A 27,195-nucleotide genomic window follows, 5' to 3' on the forward strand; every position below is an offset into this window, starting at 1 on the left:
GGGAACCCCTGTACCTGCTGGGGTTGGACCCCGGCATAGAAGAAGTGACGGAGAGTCATGAATAGAGTGTAGTGTGAGACAGTTTTTTGTAGCTACCAAAAAACTCTGCTAGCCTTATTGTGTTTTTAAAAGATGTCTCTATTTAAAAATGGCTGATAATAATGAAGTAGTCACCCTAAAGTAGCAGCAAGATTAATTATCATTTAGTTAGAAATTGGCCTTCCCTTCTCTTACTGCGTGTGCCCCACCGATCAGATGACAGGAAATAATCTCTGATTTGTACAGGGGCTCAGAAATTATCTGGAAGACAAAGAGAATTGAAATGCTGGGGCAGCAAATGAGTTGAACACAAAACACAAGTTGGTTCTTCAGCATGCACTAGAAATAGAAGTGTGACTTGATAGTACTGCTATTCCTATGGACAGTCTGTTTCAGGAGTTTGTAACAGGCAAGATACAGTGACATCTTTTAGTGCAGAAAGTAAACTGATTATAGCATGAGTGGCATTGAATTGGTGACTGATGTCACCAACAGGATCAATTCTAGGATATCCCAAAATGCCAGTATGCAAAGGATAGCTTAATAATCTGGCTATATCCACTCGCAAGAAAAAGAATTTCATCACTCTTACTATAGGTAATGGGAATGACGATAGGATTGGTGTTGATGTGGTGAGGTCAGGCAGTTCATGTAACATTTTCAGGCCTGGAGAGAGGGATAGTTCAGTTGCCTTCAACGAGTTTTGTCTTCTAGAGTATAGCTTTGAATGCTTGAAACCTCTGCTTTAAAACATTGACAGATTGTTAAAAACATTATTTTTTATTTAATTAATTGCTTTTAAAAATTAAACTTTTGATTTCAGATAATTTGCTTTTAAAAATTAAGCTTTTACTTTTAGATAATAGATTCATATGCAGTTGTAAGAAACAGTACAGAGATTCCCCTGTATTCTTTTTTTTTTTAATATATTTTATTGATTTTTTACAGAGAGGAAGGGAGAGAGACAGAGAGTTAGAAACATCGATGAGAGAGAAACATCGATCAGCTGCCTCCTGCACATCCCCCACTTGGGGATATGCCCTCAACCCAGGTACATGCCCTTGACCGGAATCGAACCTGGGACCCTTCAGTCCGCAGGCCGACGCTCTATCCACTGAGCCAAACCGGTTTCGGCCCCCCTGTATTCTTTATCCAGTTTCCGTCAATGGTAACATTTTGCAAAACTATATATTACCACTACCAGGATATTGACAACGATACCATCAAGATACAGAAGTGTTCCATTACCACAAGAATTTCTGGGGTTGCCCTTTTATAGCCCCTCATCTCTGACCTCTGGCAATCAACAATCTGTCTTTATTTTTATAATTAGGTAACTTCACAAATGTTATATAAATTAAATTAGACAGTATATAATATATTGGGATAGACTTTTCTCTTGTGCTAGTAGTGCAGGTCTGCAGGTGATGAATTCTCTTAGTTTTGCTTTACTTAAAAATGTTTTTATTTTTGTCTTCATTAAAGAAAAAATTCTCAACTAAGGATATGCTTTTATTGATTTTAGACAAGGGGAAGGAAGAGTAGAGAGAGAGAGAGAGAGAGAGAGAGAAGAGAGAGAGAAGAGAGAAGAGAGAAGAGAGAAGAGAGAAGAGAGTGTGAAAGAAACATGATAGGTTGCCTCCCATTTCAGATCAAACCTGCATTGTTGGGTCTGTGCTTGGACCAGGAATTGAACAACTACTTTTAGGGAGTTCAAGAGTTCAAGACCACGTTCCAGCCAACTGAGCCACACCGGCCAGGGCTTGTCTTCATTTTTTAAGGTTCTTTTATTTCTATTAATAGAATTTTGGATTGACAAGATTTTCTGCCCCCCCCCCCCCCCCCGCCCCTTATTACTTGTAAGGTGTTGGTCCATATTTTCTAACCTCCATTGTTTCTGATGAGAAGGCAGTGGTAATTTCAGTTTTTTTCTCCTTAAAGTAATGTATTCTTTTTTTCTGGCTCCTTTCAAGATTCTTTTTCTTTAGTTTTTTTTCTTTTCTCCCCCTCCCTCTTTTCTTCCCAAAATCTGACTATGATGTACCTATGTATGTTTTGTTGTTTGTTTGTTTTGTATTTATCCTGCTTGGGATCCACTGAACTTCTTGAATCTGTAAATTTAGATTTGAAAAGGAAAAAACCCAGCTTTTTCCTTTGTAGGTAGGGAAAAACCCAGTTCTTCTATGCTGTGTATTTTGCCTGTGTATCTCCTTTACTACTTACGAAGAACACTTCACAAAAAGGAAAGAAAAAAAAAGAATATTTCACTCTGACACTTTTGGTCACCAGCAAGCAATTCTCTGATCAGTAGTTGGGTGGCCTACAGTTCTGACACTGTCAGCCTGGAGATAGCAACAGATCCCACAGGTTAAGGACTCAGTCTCACAAGACTGGCTCCATTCAAACAGCAATCTCAAATATACCAGGTTATCACCTGTGCTTCTGACCATTGAGCTTCCAAAGACAGCCCCGCCTGGGGTTTGATTAATTTGCTAGAGTGGCTCTCAGAACTCAGGGAAACACTTGTGTTTACCAGTTTATTAAAGGATGTGATAAAGGATACAGTTGAACAGCCAGATGAAGAGATACATAGGATGAGGTCTGGAAGGTCCTGAGTGCAGGAGCTTCTGTCCCTGTGGAGTTTGGGTATGTATGGATGTGTTTGCCTGCCTGGAAGTTCTCTGAACTTCACACTGTTGGGATTTTATGGAACCTTCATGTAGGCATAATCAATTATTAACTCCTTTTCTATTCTCTCTTCCCTCTATGGAGGATGAGGGGTGGGACTGAAAATTCCAAGCTTCTAATCAGCATTTGGACTAGCCCCCATCCAGGAGCCATCTAGGGGCTTTACCCAGAGTCACCTCAATAGAATAAAAGATACTCCTAATGCTCTTATCACTTAGGAATTTACATGGGTTTTAGGAGCCTTATGTCAGGGACGAGGTCAAAGACTAATATTAGAATAAGAGATGCTGTTAGTGTTTTTATCACTTAGGAAATCACAAGGGTTTCAGGAACTCTGTGCTAGGAAGTGGTGCAGGTACCTGTCTATTTCAATTATTTCACAATATCTTTTTACCAAATTTGGGAAAATTTTGTGTCCCCCCCCCCCCCCACTACTTCTAAAAATATTGTTTTCTATCTCATTTGCTCTCCTTTCCTTCTGGGGCTCCAATTATATGTATGTTAAACTTGTTAACCCACAGATTTCTCGGGTCCTCTCTGCTGGGATTCTCCCCCCCCCCGCCCCCCCCAGTTTTTTTTCTCTTTGTTTTTCAGATTGGATAATTTTTGTGAATTTATTTTTAAGTTCACTAACTCTTCTGCATCTTTAATCTGCTGTTAAGCCCATCCACTGAGTTACTGTCTGTTTCTCTGTTGAGATCTATTTTTTCATTATTATGATCTAGCTCTTTTGAAATCCTGTGTGCTAATTCTAATATTTGGGTCAACGCAGGGTTGGTTTCTGTTGATTGACTCTTCAAGAGATTAATGTTTTCCTGTTTCTTTATATGCTGAGCAGTTTTGGACTGTGTTCTTGATATTGAGATACCTATGTTGTAGAGACTCTGGATTCTGTTAACTTCCAACAAAGAGCATTGAATTTTGGTTGTTTTGATAAATTCTATTCCCCTGTAGTAAGCAGCAGCTTAAATCTCTGTTAGTTTTTTTAGTCCTAACTTGGTTGCTTGGGGTCTGCTCCATGCATGCATGGTTCCAGGATCATCCAGAGACTTGGACAGAGTTTATACATGGGTTGGGGTATCTCCTTTCTGACTTTCTCTGGAATTTCCCACCCTCACTTGCCAGCTTCAGTGGTTGCTTTATAGTCTGTATTCAGGTTCTTCAAGCTAGTAAGCCTGTGGGCTTTTGTCTGAATTTTAGCCACCTCTCATGGTACAGACTGAGACCTCCTTGGCCCAAAGCCATGATAAGGGAAACCAGTGTTGTTACCTTCTTCCAAGTGTTGACCCTCCTTCCTACTTCAGAGTCTGCATGCTTTTTCTTCTTCAGTACCTTTGGATAGTTGTTCTTAAAAAAAATATTTTGTCCAGAGTTCATATATATGTGTAAGAGAGTTGGTCTCATAGGAGCTACTTTGCCATAACTGGAAGCAAAACCCTCATCACAGATAAAAATTATTCTATTGACAAAGTCAGTTATTATTTTTTGTTTACCTAGAAAGTAATTATTTAGTAGTACATACGTTCTACTTTAGATTCTGTGAAAACCTGCCCATTTAGGTTAATCTGTAAGTGATCAAAATGTTTCCTGCCCAAATTAGAAGAAACACTTGGAGCTGTGGTTTCTAACCTTTTTGGGTCATGGGACTCTTTGAGACTGATGAAAATTGTGTTCTCTCCCCAGAAAAATGCACATATTAAATGTAAACGTATTTATATTTAAACAAAATTTATATTTATACAAATTTTTATAAATCTTCAGAGACTTTGGCTTTGAAGCTTTTCAGCATAAGCATCCCTCATTTAGGGTTATTCAAATTAAACAAGTACCAACGGGCAAATAGCAATACAAATGTCAGTTTGTTTCTGGCTTGGTCAGAGCAGAACAAGTAAACAAAGAACCTATTAGAAAGTCTTTGCAAGGCATGCAAGCTTAAAAAAAAATCTGCAATGATTTATCTGAACTGTATTTTCCTGGTGGCAGATTCACAAAGATAGACACCTATTTGACTAATTGTAATCTAGCTGTTAGAAATGGGCCTTAGTTTCGATATCCAGACCTACCAATATTTGTATGCTGTGTATGTGTTGGGCAAATAATAGCTTCTTATTTCTAGGACAATAGGACAGTTGTGGTTGTGATGTCATATTCCAAATATTGTTTAACTTTTTTCAAAATATGTTTTTATTCATTTTTAGATAGGAAGGGAGAGAGATAGAAACATCAACAAGAAACACATCAATCGACTGCCTCCAGCACGCCCCCTACTGGGGATTGAGCCCACACCCCGGGAATCGAATCTGGAACCTCTTGGTCCATGAGCTGACATTCAATCCACTGAGCTACACCAGCCTGGCTTGTTTACTTTTACAAAGCTCTAAATAATTGAGGATTAGCTTGTGATATGCATACAGGTTTCAGGAGTTAGGGCTAAGGTTGGTGTTCTTGAGGCATTAAGTCTCTAGTGCAGTGGTTCTCAACCTTAGCTGCACATTAGAATCACCTGGGAATCTTTTTAAAATCCTGATTTCTGGGCCTCATCCTCTGGAAATTCTGTTTCTTTGTTATGGGGTGGGGCCACAACATTGGTAACAAAGAAACAGAATTTCCGGAGGATGAGGCTCAGCAATCAGGATTTTAAAAAGATTCCCAGGTGATTCTAATGTGCAGCCAGGGTTGAGAACCACTGCTCTAGTGCTTATTTTCAAAACTCAGCCCTCAGTAAAATGATGAAAAATTCAATTTTTTTTTTTAAAAAAATATATATTATTGATTTTTTTACAGAGAGGAAGGGAGAGGGATAGAGAATTAGAAACATCAATGAGAGAGAACCATCGATCAGCTGCCTCCTGCACATTCCCTACTGGGTATGTGCCCACAATCAAGGTACATGCCCCTGACCAGAATCGAACCTGGGACCCTTGAGTCCGCAGGCCGACACTCTATCCACTGAGCCAAACCAGCCAGGGCCAATTGTTTTTTTAATAAAAAAAAAAATCTTAGTTTTGTGAATCGCTTTTGTCTATTACTTTTCTCACACTCTTTATAGGGTGGCTATGATAAACATGATTGGCTCTCCGGGGCCTCATAACTCTTCTTAGTACACCTCCCTTTTCCCTCGCAGTGAAAATGCTATGCTCCTGTTGATAGGCCCAATCTAATACACAGGAGGATTTTTCTTTAAGGTTGGCACTCTCTGTGGTGCCTCTACTCAGAACTGGACTCTTTATCTTTAAGACTTCTTTATTCAGCTTGTTTGAAGAAGCAGCAGGAGGTGGAGAGGTGGTGGTGAAGACAGAGGATCTAAAGACCATTTCTCCCTGTAATTCATAGCTTCCTCTTCTTCTTTGTCTATGCAACAGTTCAGCTCATGATGTTTACCTCTGCTTCATCTTTTTTTTTTTTTTTAAATTATCTCCTTAAGTAATCCCCTTCATCATTTCAATGCTCATTATTTCTTAGGAGGCACTTCATTGCCATCTTAGGAAAATATCTTTTTCTAAAGGCTTTCAAATAGGGCAGTGGTAACTGCCCTGATTCCTATATACAGCATGTCCTCAAATAACGTAGTTTCATTCAATGTCATTTCATTATAACATTGATGAAAAAATAATTGATTTTGGGCTGGGGCTACTGTCTTTGTGGAGTTGGCACATTCTCCCCATATCTGCATGAGTTTTCTCTGGATACTGTGGTTTCCTCCCACATTCCAAAGATGTTCATGTCAGGTGAATTGGCTTGTCTACATTGTCTCAGTCTGAGTGAGTATGGGTGTTAATGCTCCCTGCAATGGAATGGCATCCTGTTCAGGGTTGGGTACTGCTTTGCTCTGTCAGATGACCACCTGCAACCCTGAACGGGAATAAGTGGGTTGGGAAATAATGATCTTACTTGTTTGTATTAATCTTTCATATATACACACATATATACATATATATTCACACACACATACATATATATATATATATATTTCACATTTCAGAGTTTAATATTAGAAGTGTCTTGGGTCTTTATTTAGAAGTTTAGTGATGTTTTTGTGACCAGAAATATGCAAAAGGAGCTTAATTCTAGTTTATATCAATTGTCCTATTGTAAAATTAGTTTCATTATACGTCTCTTTGCTTAAAGTTGCAGTTTCCAAGAACCTATTGATGACATTAAGTGAGGACTTACTGTAGGTTCATACATTTTGTGGTTTTTGATGAGGGGATTTTCTAGTCTAATACGGAAGAAATGAGCAAACTGACAATTAAAAGTGAAGAAGCTTAGCAGGAAGAAATTCTTATCTTCTCTCAGAACTGAATACAGTTTAAAAATACATTCTGAGAATCTCAGACTGTAGACAAGATCATTATGTCGTCTGCTTGCTGTTTAATTACTTTGTACTATAAGTGCAGATTGGAATGGGTGGGCTGTTTGCAGGTGTCACTGAAAGCTCCGAGACCAGCTCTGCAGTGTTGTAGGGCTTTATAGCTACTGCTGGTACCAGCGGCCTGCTGATTTTGCCAGTGTTCTTTACTGACGATTACCAGATGTCATTTAAGAGATGCAATTTATTGGAAAAGAGTTTCAGAAAAGTCAGTTTGGAAGAAGGGATCAGGAAATGGGAGGAATTGAAATTGTGGTACTTGCTTTACTAACAGAAAGAAAGTTGAAATTGTCAGAAGTTGAAAATTATGAATAAGTGGGCTTACAATGATGATGGACAAAACCTGAGAGAATGGAAGTGAAGGTTTTGTTTTAAAAGCAGTAACATTATTAGTTTCTGGAACAGGTGCCTTAGAATTATTACAAAATATTCTTTAAAAAATCTTTTTTAGAGAGAAAAAGGGAGAGGGAGGGAGAGAAAGAGAGACAAGAAGAGAGAAGAGAAGAGAGAAGAGGAGAAACATCAATCGGTTGCCTCTCACACACACCTTGACTGGGTATTGAACCTGAAACCCCTTTGGTGCATGGGATGACACTCAACCAACTGAGCCATACTGGCCAGGGCCAAAATATACTTAAAAAATTTTTTTTTCAATGTCTCTGGGATGATTTAGAGTGAAGGACTGTCTGACTTTAGGTCACCCCAATTCAGTATTGGTGAAGAATGCATCTTTCTTAGTAATCACCAGCCCCTTTGGGTTTCAAATCAACTTATAAAAACTATAGTTGGAACACAATTTATTATATCAACTAGGGCATGTGAACTGGATCCTACAAGTTTGTCTGAATAGGTAGACCAAATAAACTGAAGATTTGGAGCCTCCCTGATAAGAACCTCCCTGTGAATGGTTATTTGTATATGTTATTTTCCCTATATATATTTGATAGTAAGGTCCTTAAGAATAGTTGCTCATCTGGATTATTTTTAACCCCCACAGTACTTAAGGCCCTTGAATAGCATAAATAGATATAGAATTCAGTTGCTCAATAAACAGACATAGAATTCAGTTGAATTGTCCTTGATCATATTTCCTACATATTTTTCTATGACTCCTAATAAATTTATTTGTTTGACATATTTAGGCACATTTAATTTGTTCCCTACTCCATAACCCCTAAGGAAAAGCAATATTTTGGGTAGCATACTTTTGGATAAATCACTAGTAACTTTGTAGTACTTTGATACTGGTTGAGCCCTTCATCCCATTATACTATATTGTAATGTTTTTCAAATTGAATTGTAACCATTAGTAGGTCAGCAATTAACATATTTAGTTTTTTTTTTAAAATATATTTTATTGATTTTTTACAGAGAGGAAGAGAGAGAGATAGAGAGTTAGAAACATCGATGAGAGAGAAACATCGATCAGCTGCCTCCTGCACATCTCCTACTGGGGATATGCCCGCAACCCAGGTACATGCCCTTGACCGGAATCGAACTTGGGACCTTTCAGTCCGCAGGCCGACGCTCTATCCACTGAGCCAAACCGGTTTCGGCAGCATATTTAGTTTTAATGATATAGAGCAGAAATTATGAGAGGGTAAGTATTTTGTGAAATTTTTGTTTTAGGTAAATTTAGATATACATATGTGTGTGTTTATTGCTTCATGATGAAAAATTTATTTCATACTGGAGTCATGGTCAAAAAGTTTGAATCACACTACTTTATTGTAATACTCTGTTATTTCATTTGTCATATAGCATTATGCCAGTACATACAGGCTTCTAAAGCCAGGGACGGTGCCAGCCCTTTCATTTCCAGTACAACTGAAGGTAAAAACAAAACAAAATTGAGACTACCCAAAGCTTTCTGGTGCCTCTAAATATGTCTCTCTGGTGGCATTTTGTGCCCTTTGACCTTCTAACTTTCTTGTGCCTATTTGACTAGTAGATTTTTCACATTTGTATCCCTCTAGGTGGTGGGTTCTTTGGTTCTTCCTCTTTTCACTGTAATGCTCTGTTTTCAATATGCTGTAATGTTTTTAGGAGGAAGAAGGGGGAAACAAAGGAGAATTTCAGAAATTTTGAAGGATTTTGAATTGATAAAATAGCTTGTTAGATTTTCATTAAAATCTGCTTTCTTGTTGTTCTTGAATCTTTTAGTTCCTTTGTATTTTTAAAGAGAGCACAGAAATGCATATTTCATTCTGACCTTAAAAACATTTATGCTTCAATGCTGTTATTAGTTAACTTTAAGCAAACTAAATATGGCATTCAGAAAAAAAGAGATGGATATAATCCTTTATCTTTCCTTGTGCTTTCTCCCCTCTCTCCCAAGAAAATTAACTGTTGGGTTTGTAGTAATTATTTTCATTTTAATGAAAAGGAATGATAGCTAGTGATGTCCAATATTAACCATGCTAAACTTTCAGCATCTTTACTTACCTAATAACTTTAATACCTTTCCTATTCTTAGATGGCTGGCATTTCTGTACTTGCTTTGCCTTTATTTCTGTACATTGCTGGACTACCAAGCTCAGACATTCATAATCCTGAGATTGCAAGGGACTTTGTGGAGATGATTTACTTCTTTCTTTTTCTTGTAGGCGAAAATTTTGAGCAGACACCATTAAGACGAACATTCAAATCTAAGGTCCTTGCACGATATCCTGAGAATGTAGAATGGAATCCCTTTGACCAAGATGCAGTGGGAATGGTTAGTATTTGTTAACCACAAATATGAGAATTTACAAGAGCAAATTTTAAAAAAGGGGTTGTATGTATATTGCTCATGATTCTGCATTTTGATCAGTAAATCAGATATTCAGAATACATATATCAAAATACTAAAAGTCACAGTGTGTTTCTATTGTGTCAGACAAATATATAGTAATGGGTCAGCAAACTCTTTTTGTGTGGTACTGAACTGTTGGTTGCTTATAGCACTGGGATTACCTAAGAGTTAGGTTTAAAAGTAATCTCAATCTGTATTATACATGTCTGAGTTATATGACAGAAATGACTATTTTTGTTTCATCATCATTTTAGGTAGGACATGTATAAAAACACTGTTACTTTTAACAGTCTTGGAGAGCCTCAAGTTTTTAAATGCTTAGTCCAGTGCTTATTTCATGTTATATTCTAAAAACACCAAGGCTTTGGGAAGTCAAGGTCAAGGCTAATGGATATAACATAATGTAGGTTGTTGTATTTGTTAATCCAGGCTGCTGGTAGTTCGTTTGTATAGCCAGGATTGTGTAAAATGTAAATGGGGACTGATTGATTCAAGTCAATTTGATTAGCTTTCCAAGTTTCTTTATATAATCCATCTGAGTTAAAGTGAAAAAAGTACATCTTTATCCTGATTATGTCATCTCCTTGCTTTGTATGAAATGAGTACCCTTTTTTCTATGAATAGAAAGAAGGTTTTATTGATGACAAAATTCTGTGAGCTGATAGAGTCTAAAAGTTTATTTTATTTTTAGATACAAAGTTATATCTATCTGATTTTCAGATATATTTCTAGCATCATCTCTCAATATGTGCTATCATGCTGCTTTCTTTTTCCTCCTTTCCTTTGTGCATTTTTCCTGTCCCTCAAATACCCTTCTTTTCCTTGTCTACCTGATGAATTGTAACATAACCTCATCTGTGAAGCCTTTTCTGATGTTCCTAGACTGAGTTGTCTGTTCTTTCTTCCCCTAGCACTTTGTATATACTTCTCTATAGCCCTGATAACTGCATTATCATTTTATTTACTTGTATATCTTACTTAGAATGGGAGACCTTTAGGACAGGTATTTAGCTGTGTGATCTTGATATCCCAAACACCCAGGAAGTGGGTGCACTATAAGTAAAGAAATAGTGGTGGGTGTTCTGAAAAGAGGGTCAGCAGTGAGTATTCTCACCACTTGTTCCCTTGTCTTTGCAGCTATGCATGCCCAAAGGGCTAGCATTCAAGACCCAGGCTGATCCCAGAGAGCCACAGTTCCATGCCTTTATTATCACAAGGGAGGATGGCTCTCGGACATTTGGGTTTGCCCTCACATTTTATGAGGAGGTGACTAGCAAGCAGATCTGCAGTGCAATGCAGACGCTCTACCACATGCATAATGCTGAGTATGATGTCATACATGCTCATCCTGCTGATGGCCGAGACCACAGTGACATGGAGGATGGTGAAGGCACTCCTGGGACCAAGCTGCAGCGCTTCAACTCCTATGACATTAGCCGGGACACGTTGTATGTCTCTAAGTGCATCTGCCTCATCACGCCCATGTCCTTCATGAAAGCATGTCGGAGTGTTCTGGAACAACTTCACCAGGCAGTCACTTCACCTCAGCCCCCTCCACTGCCCCTTGAGAGCTACATATACAACGTACTCTACGAGGTGCCACTCCCACCTCCCGGCCGGTCCTTGAAGTTTTCTGGGGTCTATGGGCCAATAATCTGCCAGAGACCAAGTACCAATGAGCTTCCCCTATTCGACTTTCCTGTCAAAGAGGTCTTTGAACTGCTTGGGGTGGAGAATGTGTTTCAGCTTTTTACTTGTGCTCTTCTGGAGTTTCAGATTCTGCTCTACTCACAGCGTAAGTCAGTGCTTACTCAGCTCTCTTCTTGCATAGGGCCTCCCTTTTCATAACGGATACAGTGGGGCTGACTGTAAAGGTCTAAGGTTGTTACAATTTGAGCAAAACTCAGATCTTTTACAGGTATGTGGTAGATGGCAAACCAATGGACCATGAGAGGGATACCAGTTCTTTTTGTTGTTAATCCTCACCCGAGGATATTTTTCCCATTGATTTTTAAGAGTGGAAGGGAGGGAGGGCAGGAGAGAGAGAGAAAGAGAGAGGCAGGGAGAAAGAGAAATATGGATGTGAGAGAGAGACATTGATTGGTTGCCTCCTGCTCTGGCCCTGACTAGGGCCAGGGATCAAACCTGCAACCTAGGTATGTGCCCTTGACGAGGAAGCCATGAAGCCATGACCCTTTGGTACATGGGATGATGCTCTAACCAAGCGGTTCTCAACCTGCGGGTCGCGACCCCTTTGGTGGTCGAACGACCCTTTCACAGGGGTGGCCTAAGACCATCCTGCGTACCAGATATTTACATTACGATTCGTAACAGTAGCAACATTACAGTTACGAAGTAGCAACGAAAATAATTTTATGGTTGTGTCACAACATGAGGAACTATACTTAAAGGGCCAGAAGGTTGAGAACCACTGCTCTAACCACTGTTCAGATATCTTTTTTTAAAATTTAAACTCTTTATTGTTTAAAGTATTACATATGTCTCTCCCCCCCCCCCCCCCCCGCATTGACCTCTCCCCATCACTCCCACCCCTAGCAGATGCCGTTTTTAAAAAATGGAGCTAGAACTTAAGAACATTGCAAAAGAACCAAATGGAGGCTACTTGTAGATTGTTGCAGTTTTCCCTAGTTTGTACTTTATTGCCTCAAGATATTCCTAATTCACTATAGTACTTTAGCGACTTTGTATTACTGAATCTTTTTAAAGCATTGACTTTTGTTTTCACAGAAACTGTTCTTTCTTTTGCCCTTGTATTTCACCACTTGTTTGCATACTATTTGGCTAAAGTAGATAATCCAGTTATAGGTTCAACTAGTACAAACAAATCGTTGACATTAGTTTTTTTTTTTTTTAAATATTTTTATTGATGTCAGGGAGGAAGGAAGAGGTGGAGAGAGGTAGAAACATCCATGAGGAGAGAGAATCACGGATAGGCTGCCTCCTGCACACCCCACACTGGGGATGGAACCCACAACCTGGGCATGTGCCCTGACTGGGAATCGAACCCTGACCTCCTGGTTCAGAGGTCAACGCTCAGCCCCTGAGCCATGCTGGCTGGGCCAGAATTGGTTTTTTGTTTGTTTGTTTGTTTTAATATATATATATATATATATATATATATATATATATATATATTTTTTTTATTATTAGTTAAGGTATTACAAATGTGTCCTCATCCCCCCCCATTAACCCCCAACCTCCCCCCCACCGCCCGACATTAGTTTTTTTATTGCAAAAATAATGTATGCTCAAGTCATATACTTAAAACAGTTCTAAAGGTAGTAAAATGAAATCTTCCCTCTTTCTCTCCTGTGGTTGCCACAGATCAAATTTTTTGTGTATTCCTAATGAAAATTATAGTTTTAAAAAACAAATAATATGTGGACAAACAATGCAGAGAAAGTTGTAAGTTTTCCTCTTTTTTGATCTAGAGTTCTACCCCCATGATCTTCTAATTATTTTAATGCCCTCCTCCCAAATATTTTTAAACAATGCACTATTTTTATGTAAACATTGAGTACACACATGCTTTAATTTAATTTTAAAATTAAATTTATTGGGGTGACATTGGCTAATAGGGTCAGATAGGTTTCAAGTGTACATTACTATGATACATAATTTGCATATTGCATTGTGCACTCACCACCCAGTCAGATCATCTTCCTTGATGCACTTTTCTGTAGTATAATAAAAATGTTGCCGGAACCGGTTTGGCTCAGTGGATAGAGCGTCGGCCTGCGGACTGAAAGGTCCCGGGTTCGATTCCGGTCAAGGGCATGTACCTGGGTTGCGGGCACATCCCCAGTGGGAGATGTGCAGGAGGCAGCTGATCGATGTTTCTCTCTCATCGATGTTTCTAACTCTCTATCTCTCTCCCTTCCTCTCTGTAAAAAATAAATAAAATATATTTAAAAAAAAATTATATTTGTATAAAAAAAATAATGTTAGAGACTATGGCCTTGGCTGGTGTTCAGTGGTTAGAGCGCTGGCCTGTGAACTGAAGGGTCGTGGGTTTGATCCCTTGCCTGAGTGGGGTGCGTGCAGGAGGCAACCAATCAATGTGACTTTCTCACATTGATGTTTCTTTCTCTCCTCCTTCATCCCTTCCTCTCTCTCTTAATGGAAAAAATATATATCCTTGGGTGAGGATTAACAACAGCAACAAAATGTTATAAATGATGAAGTTTTAGTCCAGAGGTCCTCAAACTTTTTAAACAGGGGGCCAGTTCACTGTCCCTCAGACATTCCACACATGCGCACTGTGGGCCCAGGACGAGTCGGCTGCTAAGCAGGACAGGCAGCGGTGGCAAAAACAGCGGGTGGGCCGGATAAATGTTTTCGGCGGGCCACATGTGGCCCGTGCGCCGTAGTTTAAGGACCCCTGTTTTAGTCAATAATTGCTATATTTGCATTACTAGTTAAAAAAATAATAAAATGATTTCCAGGTCTTGTTCTTTCCTTAGCCATGAGCAGGGTGATAACTTTCAAAGCATTAGTAAGCAGATATAGGATTCTTTGTTAAACTTCTACCTAGTTGATACATACCAGTTTCTGTTCCTACTCAGTCTTCCTCATTTTCTGGAAAGCTTCTTGTTACTTATAACTTCTTTATGAACCAAGCTGTGATTTTAAATGATGGGGTGGGTTTTTAGTACATGAAACCACTAACCCTTATGAAAGCTCATTTGAAGCCAGCCATTCCCGAAGGATGATTTTAAAATGTATGTTCCTGCGTTGCCCCTTTTTGCCTGAAAAAGGGACATACCATTTATGTAGTAATTTTTTTAGTTTCAATTTTAACTGGTCCATTTTATTGGCTTTGCCAGTGTATTTATTACTCATTTAAAAATAATAAAAAAGTTCTAGAAATTGCATTCTGAAGAAGAGCTAAACTTTGAGCACAAGCCTTCCCCTCCACTCTGTCTTTGACCTAAAACAAGAATTTTGAGTCATTAAAGTCAAGTCTTGTGGGTCTTTCAAGTTCTAGGGAAGTGTTAAAATAACACCTTTGTGCTGTTCTCATTCAGGAAAGGTTGTAGCTTCTTATAGAATGCAGACATATCTGAGTGCTAAAAGGCCTGTTTGGGCTTCCATGCTGAACGAACGGAGACCCAGACTACTGTTCTTTTCATTTCACTTCCACCTAAGAGAATCTACTTAACATTCTGGTTTAACAAGGTGCTATTTATGATTTCTATAATATTTTCACATTAAATTTTATTATAAGCAGGGACCTGTATGTAGGAGGGTATATTTCAACTTGTGATCTGTTGAGGTCTCTGACACCCACTAGGGATTCATACGCATACCCTTGCTGAAATTTACTCTGATCCTTTCTAAATGTGAAATTGTGATTTTAACTTACTATTTGAGAAGCAAGTGCCTCATTTTTGACTGTTTGGTTTGTGTGTGTTTTTTTTTGGCCTAGATTACCAGAGACTGATGACTGTGGCGGAGACAATTACAGCTCTCATGTTTCCGTTCCAGTGGCAGCATGTCTATGTCCCTATTCTCCCGGCTTCTCTCCTACATTTCTTAGACGCTCCTGTTCCATACCTGATGGGCTTGCATTCCAATGGCCTGGATGACCGGTCAAAGCTGGAGCTGCCTCAAGAGGTGAGAGAAATGTGGAGCTTGAGTGCTGATGCCCTTGGCCCAATCTAGGATTGGGAGAGAAGGGCTTTTGGAATATGCCCACTGTGGTGTCACCAAGTTTGTTTTCTTTTATTTTGGGGAACATTAATAACTTTCCAGGAAAAAAGTAAAAAACAATGAACATTTAGCTCGGTTTATATCATTCCAGAAACAATGGTCATTTTTATCACATGACATATCTCTGTTTATACAGTTGTGAATTGCCTTTTTCATACAGGTTTTCAAACACAGTACTTCACACACTTTTAAAGGTATTTATTAGAAACTCTTTTTATTATATAAAACTTTAAACATATACAAAAGAGTAGCATAAGGAATTTGTATGTTCTCAGTGCCCAGAGCTTCAATAGTTATACGTTATATTTTATATTTTTTATTTCTATACCTTCTGCCTCCTTTATTTTAAGGAAATCCACAAAATAGAATCCTATCTAATAAAAGAGCAATATGCAAATTAACCATCACTCTGTCACTCCATCACAAAGATGGCGATGGCCACGGAGCTGAAGTGAGCAGGAGGCTTGGGTTGCCCCCGGGCACTGGGCTCTGCTCAAGGCTACAAAGTTTCAGTTATAGAAGATAAATAAATCCCAGATACCTGCTTCTAGCCGGCTCAAGAAGGGGCTGGGAGCCTGGGTTACCAGGGGCAACCCAGGCTTCCAGGAGACCTGTGCTCTGCTCAAGGCTATGAAGTTTCAATTATAGAAGATAAATAAATCCCAGGAAAAAAAAAAGAAAGAAAAAAAAAAGAGAGGCTGGGAGCTTGGGTCATTGAGGGGTGTGGCCAGCCTGAAAATGGCCATCAGCCCCTCACCCAGGTGGCCAGGCACCCCAGCGGGACCCCATCCCCCCTGAAGGGGCTGTGGCCAGCCTGAAAATGGCCCTTAGCCCCTCACCCAGGCTGACCAGGCACCCCAGTGGGGACCCCCACCCTGAAGGGGGTGTGGCCAGCATGAAAAAAGCCCTCAGCCCCTCACCCAGGCTGGCCACACCCCCATGGGGTGAAGGTCCCCACTGGGGGGCTTGACCAGCCTGTAAACAGCCATCAGCCCCTCACCCAGGCTGGCCAGGCACCCCAGCGGGGACCCCCACCCGAAGGGGGTATGGCCAGCCTGAAATCGGCCCTCAGCCCCTCACCAAGTCTGGTCAGGCACCCCAGCTGGCCCCCACCTGTGCACCAGGCTTCCATCCTATATAATAAAAGGGTAATATGCAAATTGACCCTAACAGCAGAATGACTGGGAATGACTGGTCACTATGACACTGACCACTAGGGGGCAGACGCTGGAGCTCTGCTCAGCCACAAGCCAGGCTGACGGCTGCCAGCACAGCAGTGGTGGCGGGTGCCTCTCCTGCCTCCTCAGCAGTGCTAAGGATCTCCGACGGCAGCTTAGGCCTGCTCCCTGCTGGCAAGTGGACATCCCCCGAGGGCTCCTGGGTTGCCAGAGGGATGTCTGACTTCCATCTTAGGCCTGATCCCCTGGGGAGCAGGCCTAAGCCAGTAGGTGGACATTCCCCGAGGGGTCCCAGACTGCGAGAGGGCACAGGCCGGGCTGAGGGACCCCCCCCTCCCCCGAGTGCACAAATTTTTGTGCACCGGGCCTCTAGTTTTATATATACTCTAGTAATCAGCTGTATATTAATAAATCAGTGGTTTTCTTTTACAGGCCACAGTTGATCTATAAAAGTTGACTTGATCATTGTGATTCTTGTGGTACAGAGTCAGCTTAATAAACTTTCCTTGTTCTGTATAGGAAGGCCTTGAGAAAATGCTTCTCTTGCTGTGAGGGTGGCCTGCTCTTCTTCCCTATTTTTAATACCAAAAGAATTGATTAAAAATTTGTATTTACATGTTCATTTCCTAGTTCATTTTAAATAGATTTAAAGCATGCTTTTAAATATGATTATTTTACTTTTTATTTTCCTACAATTACCAATAGAACTGGCTTACCTTTTTAGGTCATTTTGTGACTGGTATGAAACTAGCTGGGAAGACGGCTTTCCTACTGTGACTTTCATTTTTTAAAATATGCTTTTATTGATTTTTATTTATTTTATTTTATTTTTTTAATTAAATCTTTATTGTTCAGATTATTACATTTGTTCCTATTTTTTCCCCCCCATAACTCCCCTCCTCCCAGTTCCCACCCCACCCTCCGCCCTCACTCCCCACCCACTGTCCTCATCCATAGGTGCACGATTTTCGTCCAGTCTCTTCCCGCATCTCCCACACCCCTTTCCCCCCCAAGAATAGTCAGTCCATTCCCTTTCTATGTCCCTGATTCTATTATGATCACCAGATTATTTGTTCACTTGATTCTTAGATTCACTTGTTGATAGATGCATGTTTGTTGTTCATAATTTGTATCTTTACCTTTTTATTCTTCTTCCTCTTCTTAAAGAATACCTTTCAGCATTTCATATAATCCTGGTTTGGTGGTGATGAACTCCTTTAGCTTTTCCTTATCTGTGAAGCTCTTTATCTGACCTTCAGTTCTGAATGATAGCTTTGCTGGATAAAGTAATCTTGGTTGTAGGTTCTTGGTATTTATCACTTTGAATATTTCTTGCCATTCCCTTCTGGCCTGCAAAGTTTCTGTTGAGAAATCAGCTGACAGTGTATGGGTATTCCCTTGTAGGTAACTGAGTTTCTTTCTCTTGCTGCTTTTAGGATTTTCTCTTTGTCTTTTGCTCCTGGCATTTTAATTATGATGTGTCTTGGTGTGGTCCTCTTTGGATTCCTTTTGTTTGGGGTTCTCTGTGCTTCCTGGACCTGTAAGTCTATTTCTTTCACCAGGTGGGGGAAGTTTTCTGTCATTATTTCTTCAAATAGGTTTTCAATATCTTGTTCTCTCTCATCTTCTGGCACCCCTATAATTCTGATGTTGGTATGCTTGAAGTTGTCCCAGAGGCTCCTTACACTATCTTTGTATTTTCGGATTCTTTTTTCATTTTGCTTTTCCGGTTGGGTGTTTTTTGCTTCTTCGCATTTCGAATCTTTGACTTGATTCTTGCGCTCCTCTGGTCGGCTGTTGGGTGTCTGTACGATATTCTTTATTTCAGTCAGTGTATGCTTAATTTCTAGTTGGTTCTTTATCACAATATCGAGGGTCTCATTAGATTTCTTGAGGATCTCACTACATTTATCGGCGGTCTCACCAGTCTTTTCGAGGGCCTTACTAAGTTTATCGGCAGCTTCTAGACAGTTCTTGAGAGACCTTAAAAGTGTGGTTTTGAGCTCTATATCTTCCATTTCTGACATTTGCATCCTGTTTCTTTGTCTCCGCATTTTTTTATCTTTTCTTGGTGCACCCCCTAGTGGTCTTTGTGCGCAGTCTTGTTGTAGTTAAGCCTTAATTGTTGTCGGCAATACTGGGGGTGATTTGACCTCTAGGCTAACTGGCTATGAGAGTCAGCTGTGTCTGCAGTGGGAGAGCTTCTGTGCTGGATCTCTAGGGCGGTGCTAATCTAGTGTTTGCCTGAGGCTCTGTGCAGGGCTTGGGCGGGGCGGGTCCCCGGGGATCTACAGGGCGGGCCGGATCGAGCAGTTATGGCTGCTCTCAGTTCCGTCCCTAGGGGCTCTGCCTCACAGAGTCCCAGCAACCGCTGCAAACCTCAGAGAGAAAGCTGCCTTCGAGTTCCGACCGAAGCCAGACAGTCCCGCTTCTCCCGTTTGAGTCTGGGTCCCTAGAGACTCGCCCGGATCTGGAGCTCAGAGTCTGAAACTCCCTCCGATTGAAAACAATAACCGCGCCCTCTGCCGCCAGCCTGCTCTGCGCGCACTCCGAACCTGAGTATTTCACTTCAGCTCTGCACCTCCTCTGAGTCTGGGTATGATATTCTCTTTCCTCCTAGTTGTAGAATTTCCACTCAGCCAGCCTTCCTGTGGTTCTGGATGATGTCCGTTCCGTCTTTTAGGTGTACCCTTGAATTGGTTGTTTGAGGCAGCAATCTCCGGCGTTAACCTATGCCGCCATCTTGGTTTTCTCTTTATTGATTTTTAGAGAGAGAGGTAGGGAGAGGGATAGAGAGATAGAAACATCAATGAGAGAAAAACATCAACATCAATTGGCTGCCTCTTCCCCACTACCGGGGATCAACCCGAACATGTGCCCTGAATGGGAATCTAAAGGGTGACCTCTTATTTCCTGAGTCGACACTCAACCGATGAGTCACACCAGCCGGGCCTTACTCTGATTTTCTTAGACATTAGAAAGGTCTGGGAAGAAGACTTTGGAACATGACTTTCTTTCCTCCATCAGAATTTTTTTGAGGAGGAAATTTTTTGGGTGTAACTGAAGAATATGAGTAAGGGGACCTCCTGTATCTGAGCAGCATTCAGGTTGTTAGGCATATCTGGACAGCAGGCTTGATGAAATTGCTGATAATTAGATCACATTTATGATATTTAAATTATAGTCAAATGCATCTCTGTACTCTTTTTTCCTCTCCTTTGGTTTTATAATTAAAATGTCTTGTAGCTTTTTAAATTTCTGCCTTTTTTGCTCCTTTGATTCTGTAGAGCTTTGTGCTATTTTGGATGGGACAATATTAATTAATAAAGGAAGAAAATATCTAAATGATGGGGAAAACTATTGGGAGTATTGAGTTTTTATATGTATTTGTGTACTCTACTGATAAATATAGGGTGTTCCAAAAAATGTATATACACACTTTGAATAATTATAAAGGCAGTGTTTATTAAAATACATTTCATTTTCAAAATTGAGCTGTCAGCTGTTAAAATGTGTGTACATTTTTTAGGGACACTGTGATACATAAAGAGTAGATACCAAAGATTGGAGAACAGGGATTTTTTGTTTTGTTTATTCTAAACAAATGCATATTTAATATTGACATTTCTTCCTAGTAAACCTAATTATAATTTTGTAAGTCAAAATAAAAATAACAAAAATGGTTGTAACTGTAAAGCCAAAAATGCATGCTACATGCATAATCCAATAAATAGGTCACTAGGCAACAAGCCAGATTTGTCAGTTTTATTTTAATCTTTGGCATTAGCTTGCTGTATACTTAGGGCAAGTTCTGTTCCCTCTAGGATCTCTCAGCATAATTTTTTGTTTTTAATGGAACGTTTGATTTATTTATTTTGTTTTATTTTTTGTTAATCCTTATCTGAGAGTATTTTTCCATTGATTTTTAGAAAGAGTGGAAGGGTGTGGGAGAGACAGAGAGAAACATTGATGTGAGAGAGACACATTGCCTGGTTGCCTCCTGCACGCACTCTGACCACTGGGCTGGGGATCTAGCTTCCAACCGAGGTATGTGCTCTTGACTGGAATCGAACCTGGGATCCTTTAGTCCATGGGCTGACTTTCTATGCACTAAGCCAAACTGGCTAAGGCTCAGCATCATTTTTTGTGTGCTTCATATATATGTTTGTATGAAGATATTGCAAGGACATTAGCAGTTTTCTTAGCAGGATTGTTTGAGAAACCTGAGAGTTCACACTGTTCTGGGTATTGGGGCTTTAACTTTTGCAGTTTTCCCCATCATTGCTGCATCCTTCGATTCTCCCTGTGGTCTATTTGGGAAGGAGTGGTGACACTGAGACTATAGAATACATGTCTGTACTTAATAAGCAATTATAGGGTTTCAGAGTCCCACTTCACCCAGGGGGCAGTTTCATAACTGGATATTTTCTACATTGATTTTTAGCAGATGACCTCTGGGATATCTGTGTATTACCGATGGGTACACATAATGAATGGAGAATGATAATATTGCTGAAAGACAACTTTGGGATGTCTCATAAGTGGTATATCCAATGTAATAAAAGCCTAATATGCTAAGTGTGTAGTTGTCCAGTCAGCCATTCAACCAATCAAAGCGTAATATGCTAATGATATGCTAAGGCCACTCAACCGCTTGCTATGACGTGCACTGACCACCAGGGGGCAGACGCTCCAACTGGTAGCTTAGCTTGCTGCTGGGGTCCGGCCTATCGGGACTGAGCGAGATAAGCTGGACATGCCCTGGATCCCTCCTGCAGCCCCTCCCCATCTGGCCAACCTCCCATCATGCACCGGTGGGGTCCCTAGGCCTGGCCTGCGCCTTCTTGCAATTCGGGACTCCTCAGGGGATGTTGGAGAGCCGGTTTTGGCCCTAATCCGCAGGCCAGGCTGAGGGACCCCACTGCTGCACGAGTTCATGCACCGGGCCTCTAGTATATAGTAAAAAATTCTAACAGTGCACAAAAGCATAAAGAATAAAGTAAAAATTACTTCTAATTTTACCACCCAGAGATAACTACTTTCAACATTTTGGTGGGCATCCTGTGGCATATTTATGCTGCTAGAAGGAAGCTTTGAGGCAGTACTAGGGAAATTCACCTGGACTTGTGCAAAAAGGCATTATCAGGGTACTGGGATAAGGCAAGCTTGATCTGTAAAAGGGACTTTATCACAAGGGTGGGGAATGTCCAGCCCTCAGGCCAAATAAGGCCCGAGAAATCATTTGGTCTGGCCCTGCCAAGGCATTAAGGGTGAGTTATTTAAATGTTTGATAAAATGTAATAGGCTAATTTTTAAGTTGATAATTTTGGCCTGTGAATGATGTTATAAATATCCAAATGGCCCTTGGCAGAAAAATGGTTCCCCACCCCTGATCCAGAGTGTAGAGTGTACATTCCCTGACCCTCCTCTATGTCAGAATTCATCAGTTGCTGCTCCATCTTTGAGCATCAAAAGTCTGAAAAGCCCTTTGTTTCTTTTTACACCAACACATGATCTCAGCTGGCCCTGAGCAAGTGAGAGTGCTGGGCTCCTTTGTGAGGCATCCTTTGTCCTGTCCTTCCCTTCTGGGTTTCATTGTCTGAGTTCAGGAAGGAGGCAATTCATCCACAGCTCTGTGAGGAGAAGCAAGCAGAAGATAGGAGTAAAGAAGGGGGTGCTACTTCTTTCTGTCTTGTGCCCTTCTTTCTCTCCTGCTTTCCCCCGTCTTTCTCAGGATACTCCTTCCGTGTCTTTACCCAGTAATTTGTGGATTGGGCTTCCCTTCAGTGAATAACATGGAGAGAGACTAGGACAGTGATGGCGAACCTTTTGAGCTTGGCGTGTCAGCATTTTGAAAAACCCTAACTTAACTCTGGTGCCGTGTCACATATAGAAATGTTTTGATATTTGCAACCATAGTAAAACAAAGACATATTTTTGCTATTTATTTTATATATTTAAATGCCATTTAACAAAGAAAAATCAACCAAAAAAATGAGTTCGCGTGTCACCTCTGACACGCCATCACTGAGGACTAGGAGGTCAGGCTGGCTGTGATTTGGTGTTAGGAACTTAGGGCTGGGAAAGGGCATTGTGATCTCTTGCAGGAAGAAATTTGGGAGAGATTTAGGGATGTGGGAGATCCGTGTAGTCACTACCTCAGAGTAGTTAAGTCTTGACATGGCCTTTCCCAAGAAGGCAGGAGGTTAACTGAGGAAAACCTATCACTTGGGTTTAGTGCCTCTTACAGAATACTTTTGTCCGCCAGTCTGTTTTGCAGTACTCCTCTTCTCAGCTGAGGAAAGGGGTGCATGAGGAGTTTGAGGCACACTTTTGTTTGTCAGAGCCCTCCCTGTGCTGGCAGGAAATAGCATGAGGCTATTCTATGAGCCTAGCAAGTGAACGGCCTCCTTTTTTTACTTTGGTTTCTTATCTTTATCTCCTTTAAGCCAACTCTGCAAAGAATGGCTAGTGGAATCTACTCATAGGCACCTATCTTACTCTGCATCTGTGAGGTGTGCCTGAGTGGCTTCCTCTACTCTAGCCACCTCTGATCAGGAGTGTATCTTCAATGTGTGGAGATAGCATTTGGAGTTCATAAAATTCTTTACAGACATTCTATATTTGGCTCACAGCATTGGGAGAAAAGCCAACCAAGCATTGTTGAGCGGATGCAATTATTTTTAGCTACCTCTGTGTTTCCTATTGCACAAACTGCTTTTTTTCTTCTAAAAAGAGGAGAACCCATGGGGTACATGCATTGTGCCTCTGGTGGGTCACAGTGCTTTCTTCTGTTAGCTGTATGGACAGGGCTAAGGAAGCAGGCAGGTTATCTTTATGCCTAGATAATTTAATTCTGTCTTTACTATCTTTTTAAATTATTTGTTCTGAAAGCATTTATAATTTTAAAGTCATAATAGAATAAACAAAAATAGCCTATTTTTAGATCTTAAACATTATTGGCCCTTTAACTTAGGCAGGGCTTAAAGTTGTTATTTTGTGAGATACTCTAGAAAGCTAAATTTAAAGTGATTCTTCTCCTAATCTTTGGATCATGGATATAGGAAAGTTTTCTTTTTTAGTTATAGATTGGTAGGCAGAGTAATTTATGCATTGAGCAAATGTTTATTGAATGAATGCATGCACAGATATGTTAAAACATACAGTTTTGATAGATTGAGAGTTTGTGAAATAGTTATATTAAGCTGGACTTATGTTACCCTCCTGCCTTTCTTTTAGAATGCAAGACTTAATAGGCACAGGGATAAACAAAAAAAATCAATGGACCATCACTTTGTTATACAATAGAGGTACCATGCCAGAGGAGGGACTGCTTAATAACAGAGCTGGAAAATTTGCTTGTTCAAAGGGGAAAACAGTAGAAAAGGATCCTTACCTCACACCATAACAAAATAAACTTGAGATGGATTAAGAAGTTAAATGTCAAAAGCAAAACTCTAAGTCTTCTGGAAGAAAATATTAATAAGTACCTTTCTGACATCTGGGTAGGGACTTCATAAATAGGATACAGAAAGCATAAAATAAAATATTAATAAATTTGATTTTATAAATTAAGAAAAGGACATTTTTTTTTATTGCTTAAAGTATTACAAAGAAGAAAAGGACATCTTAAAATGAAAAGATAACTATGACAAGATATGTGTAACGCATATAACCTACAAAGTATTAGCATCAGCAGGTAATAAAGAACTCCTACAAATCAGTAAGAATGATGCTAAGTAATCCAATAGAAAAGCGGGTTAAAAACATGAAAAGTATTACATAAAACATACACATTTTAAAATTTCCTAGGGATCAGAAGTGTAAATTCACTCATTTCAGTGGCAAAATTAAGAAATCTGATGATACCAACATTAGCATCTTTTATTATGGAATTTTCCTATCTAGTAGTACTGTATTTATATATCTATTGAAGTTTTATATTCTGCATTAACAATGTTAATTAACATTTGTTATGTACTATGGGCCTGGCACTGTGCTAAGTCTTTGACATTTATTGTTTTATAATCCTCAAAACAAACCTGTGATATAGGTAATATTCCTCTTATATGAATGAAAGAGACAAATTTTTAAACAGCAGTGCAGTTCAGTGAAGGAAATGACACCTATCTTGGCTAGAACAGGTTCATGGACATAAGATAAATACAAAGTAATAGGCATTTCTGATTTACAGTTGCAAGACAATCCCAACAGGGACAGGAACTATAAAATATTTCAGTTAAACCGAACAAGAAATATATATGACCACTAAGGGGAAGAGTGGATGGTTAAGAGCTTGAGGGTATGACTGAAGTCAGGGTAAGTGGAGTTCAAATCCCAGCTCCACTACTTACCAGCTGTGTGACTTTGGACAAATTTATCTCCCTGTGTCAGTTTTGTTTGTAAAATAAGGATAGATAGATATTGCCAAATTGTTCTTTGTTAGTCTAGATTACCCACCTCACCAGCAATGTATGAGAGTCTCTCTATCCAGAAGCAATCTTAAAGCCAGAAGGAAGCACAGAAAGCATCATGAACAGCCACTAAATCTTCCAAATCAAGACAGAGGCTCAGAAAGAGAGAATGGTCCGCTCAGGGTCATGTAGAGAGATAGTGACAGAGTCAGGTCTGAAACCTAGACTTTCTGACTTACTCCTGGTGTTCTTTTTACTATTGTAAGAATTCATGAATTAAACATTTATGAGCATTATTTGTGAGACTTCAGGATAATAATCCTTACCACTCTGATTTTATCTCTTTATTTCCATTTTATAGCTGAGGAAGCAGAATCAGAGAGGTTAAATAACTTTCTCAAGATCATACACCTAGAAAGTGGCAGGGTAAGATTGGAACCTAGGTCTGTTTTCTTCCTGAGCCCCATCTTCTTTTTAAAAAAAGACCCTTATTGAGAATATGTGTTACTGATTTTTAAAGAGAGGGGAAAAGAGAGAAGGAGAGAGAAAGAAAGAGAAACATTGATCAAACATTGATTGGTTGCCTCCCGTACACAGCCCCACCAGGGATCAAACCTGAAACTTAGGTATGCGCTCTGACTGGGAATCGAACCCATCACCTTTGGTGTACGGGATGATGCTCCAACCAACTGAGTCACACCAGCTAGGGCAAGCCCCATCTTCTTTATACCGTACTTCATATGTGCCCATGTCAGATGTTTTCTCTTTCCTATTTGTTCATTATCCTTCTTAAAACTGTTTCTTAGTGCTTTGTTTACACTCCTCATTCTTTTTTTGACTGCCAGGCTAACCTCTGCTTTGTGGATATTGACAACCACTTCATTGAGCTGCCGGAGGACTTGCCTCAGTTTCCCAACAAATTGGAGTTTGTCCAGGAAGTCTCTGAGATTCTCATGGCATTTGGCATTCCCCCTGAAGGGAACCTTCATTGTAGTGAGAGTGCCTCCAAGCTGAAGAGGCTCCGGGCCTCTGAGCTTGTCTCTGACAAGAGGAATGGGAACATTGCAGGCTCCCCTTTGCATTCCTATGAGCTACTCAAGGAGAATGAAACTATCGCCCGGCTGCAAGCCTTGGTCAAGAGGACTGGGGTGAGCCTGGAAAAGGTAAGATGCTGCGTACGAATCTGTGACAGGTTTGGTCTGTGCTAGGGTACTGTCCTGGTGAATTAAGTTGTGGGGTGAGAAAGCACTCAGTTCAGGAAAAGGCACATTTGTCAGAGTGAAAGAATGCTCTGGTATGGGAGACTGGATTCAGCTTTGGAAAATATTATCCTCGTAAAAGCTACTGGAATCTAAGTTGGGGGTTAAATCTGGGTATTTTCTCACTTGGGCATTAAAGAGAGTCTGCTCTCATCCTATGTGAACACGCAGCAGAGCGACTCGGAGAGATGATATTGGTAATCTCTTGTGTTCATACCTCTTTCTCAGCAGCCTAAAGCATACAAGAGCAGGTATTTTTAACTTTTTTGTTGTTGTTGTTAATCCTCACCTGAGGATATTTTTCCATTTTTTTTTTTAGAGAGAGTGGAAGGCAGGGGGAGAGACACAGAGAGAGAAACATTGATGTCAGAGAGACACATTGATTAGTTGCCTCCTGCACGTGCCCCAACCAGAGCCAGGGATTGAGCCTGCTATTGAGGTACGTACCTTGGCTGGAATCGAACCCAGGAACCTTCAGTCTGCGGGCTGACAGACCCTTCAGTCTGTCCACTGAGCCAAACAGGCAAGGGCTTATCTCTCTTTTGACTCAAGGAACCGAGGAGAGCCTGAGTGCTTTGCCTAACATTGGCCTAGTAAGTGGCTGATTTGAGGCTAGACCAGTGTGGGCAAACTACGGCCTGCGGGCCGGATTCAATCCGGCCTGTTTGAAATGAATAAAACTAAAAAAAAAAAAGACCGTACCCTTTTATGTAATGATGTT

At 40.3% G+C, this 27,195-nt stretch overlaps 1 protein-coding gene across 2 annotated transcripts in view; it reads left to right on the top strand.

The window, feature by feature from the left end:
* Positions 1-27,195, top strand: part of DENND5A (DENN domain containing 5A) — an 82,692-nt gene that overhangs the window by 20,011 nt on the left and 35,486 nt on the right. For both annotated transcript variants that reach the window (XM_081099101.1, XM_081099100.1), the window contains exons 2-6: positions 8,858-8,929; positions 9,703-9,812; positions 11,028-11,685; positions 15,340-15,527; positions 26,061-26,378. In XM_081099101.1, coding sequence (XP_080955227.1) covers positions 8,858-8,929; positions 9,703-9,812; positions 11,028-11,685; positions 15,340-15,527; positions 26,061-26,378 — 1,346 coding nt within the window. The remainder of the gene's footprint in view (positions 1-8,857; positions 8,930-9,702; positions 9,813-11,027; positions 11,686-15,339; positions 15,528-26,060; positions 26,379-27,195) is intronic.

The sequence above is a fragment of the Myotis nattereri genome (genome assembly GCF_964212035.1).
Source record: "Myotis nattereri genome assembly, chromosome: 9".
In the NCBI taxonomy this organism is placed as follows: domain Eukaryota; kingdom Metazoa; phylum Chordata; class Mammalia; order Chiroptera; family Vespertilionidae; genus Myotis; species Myotis nattereri.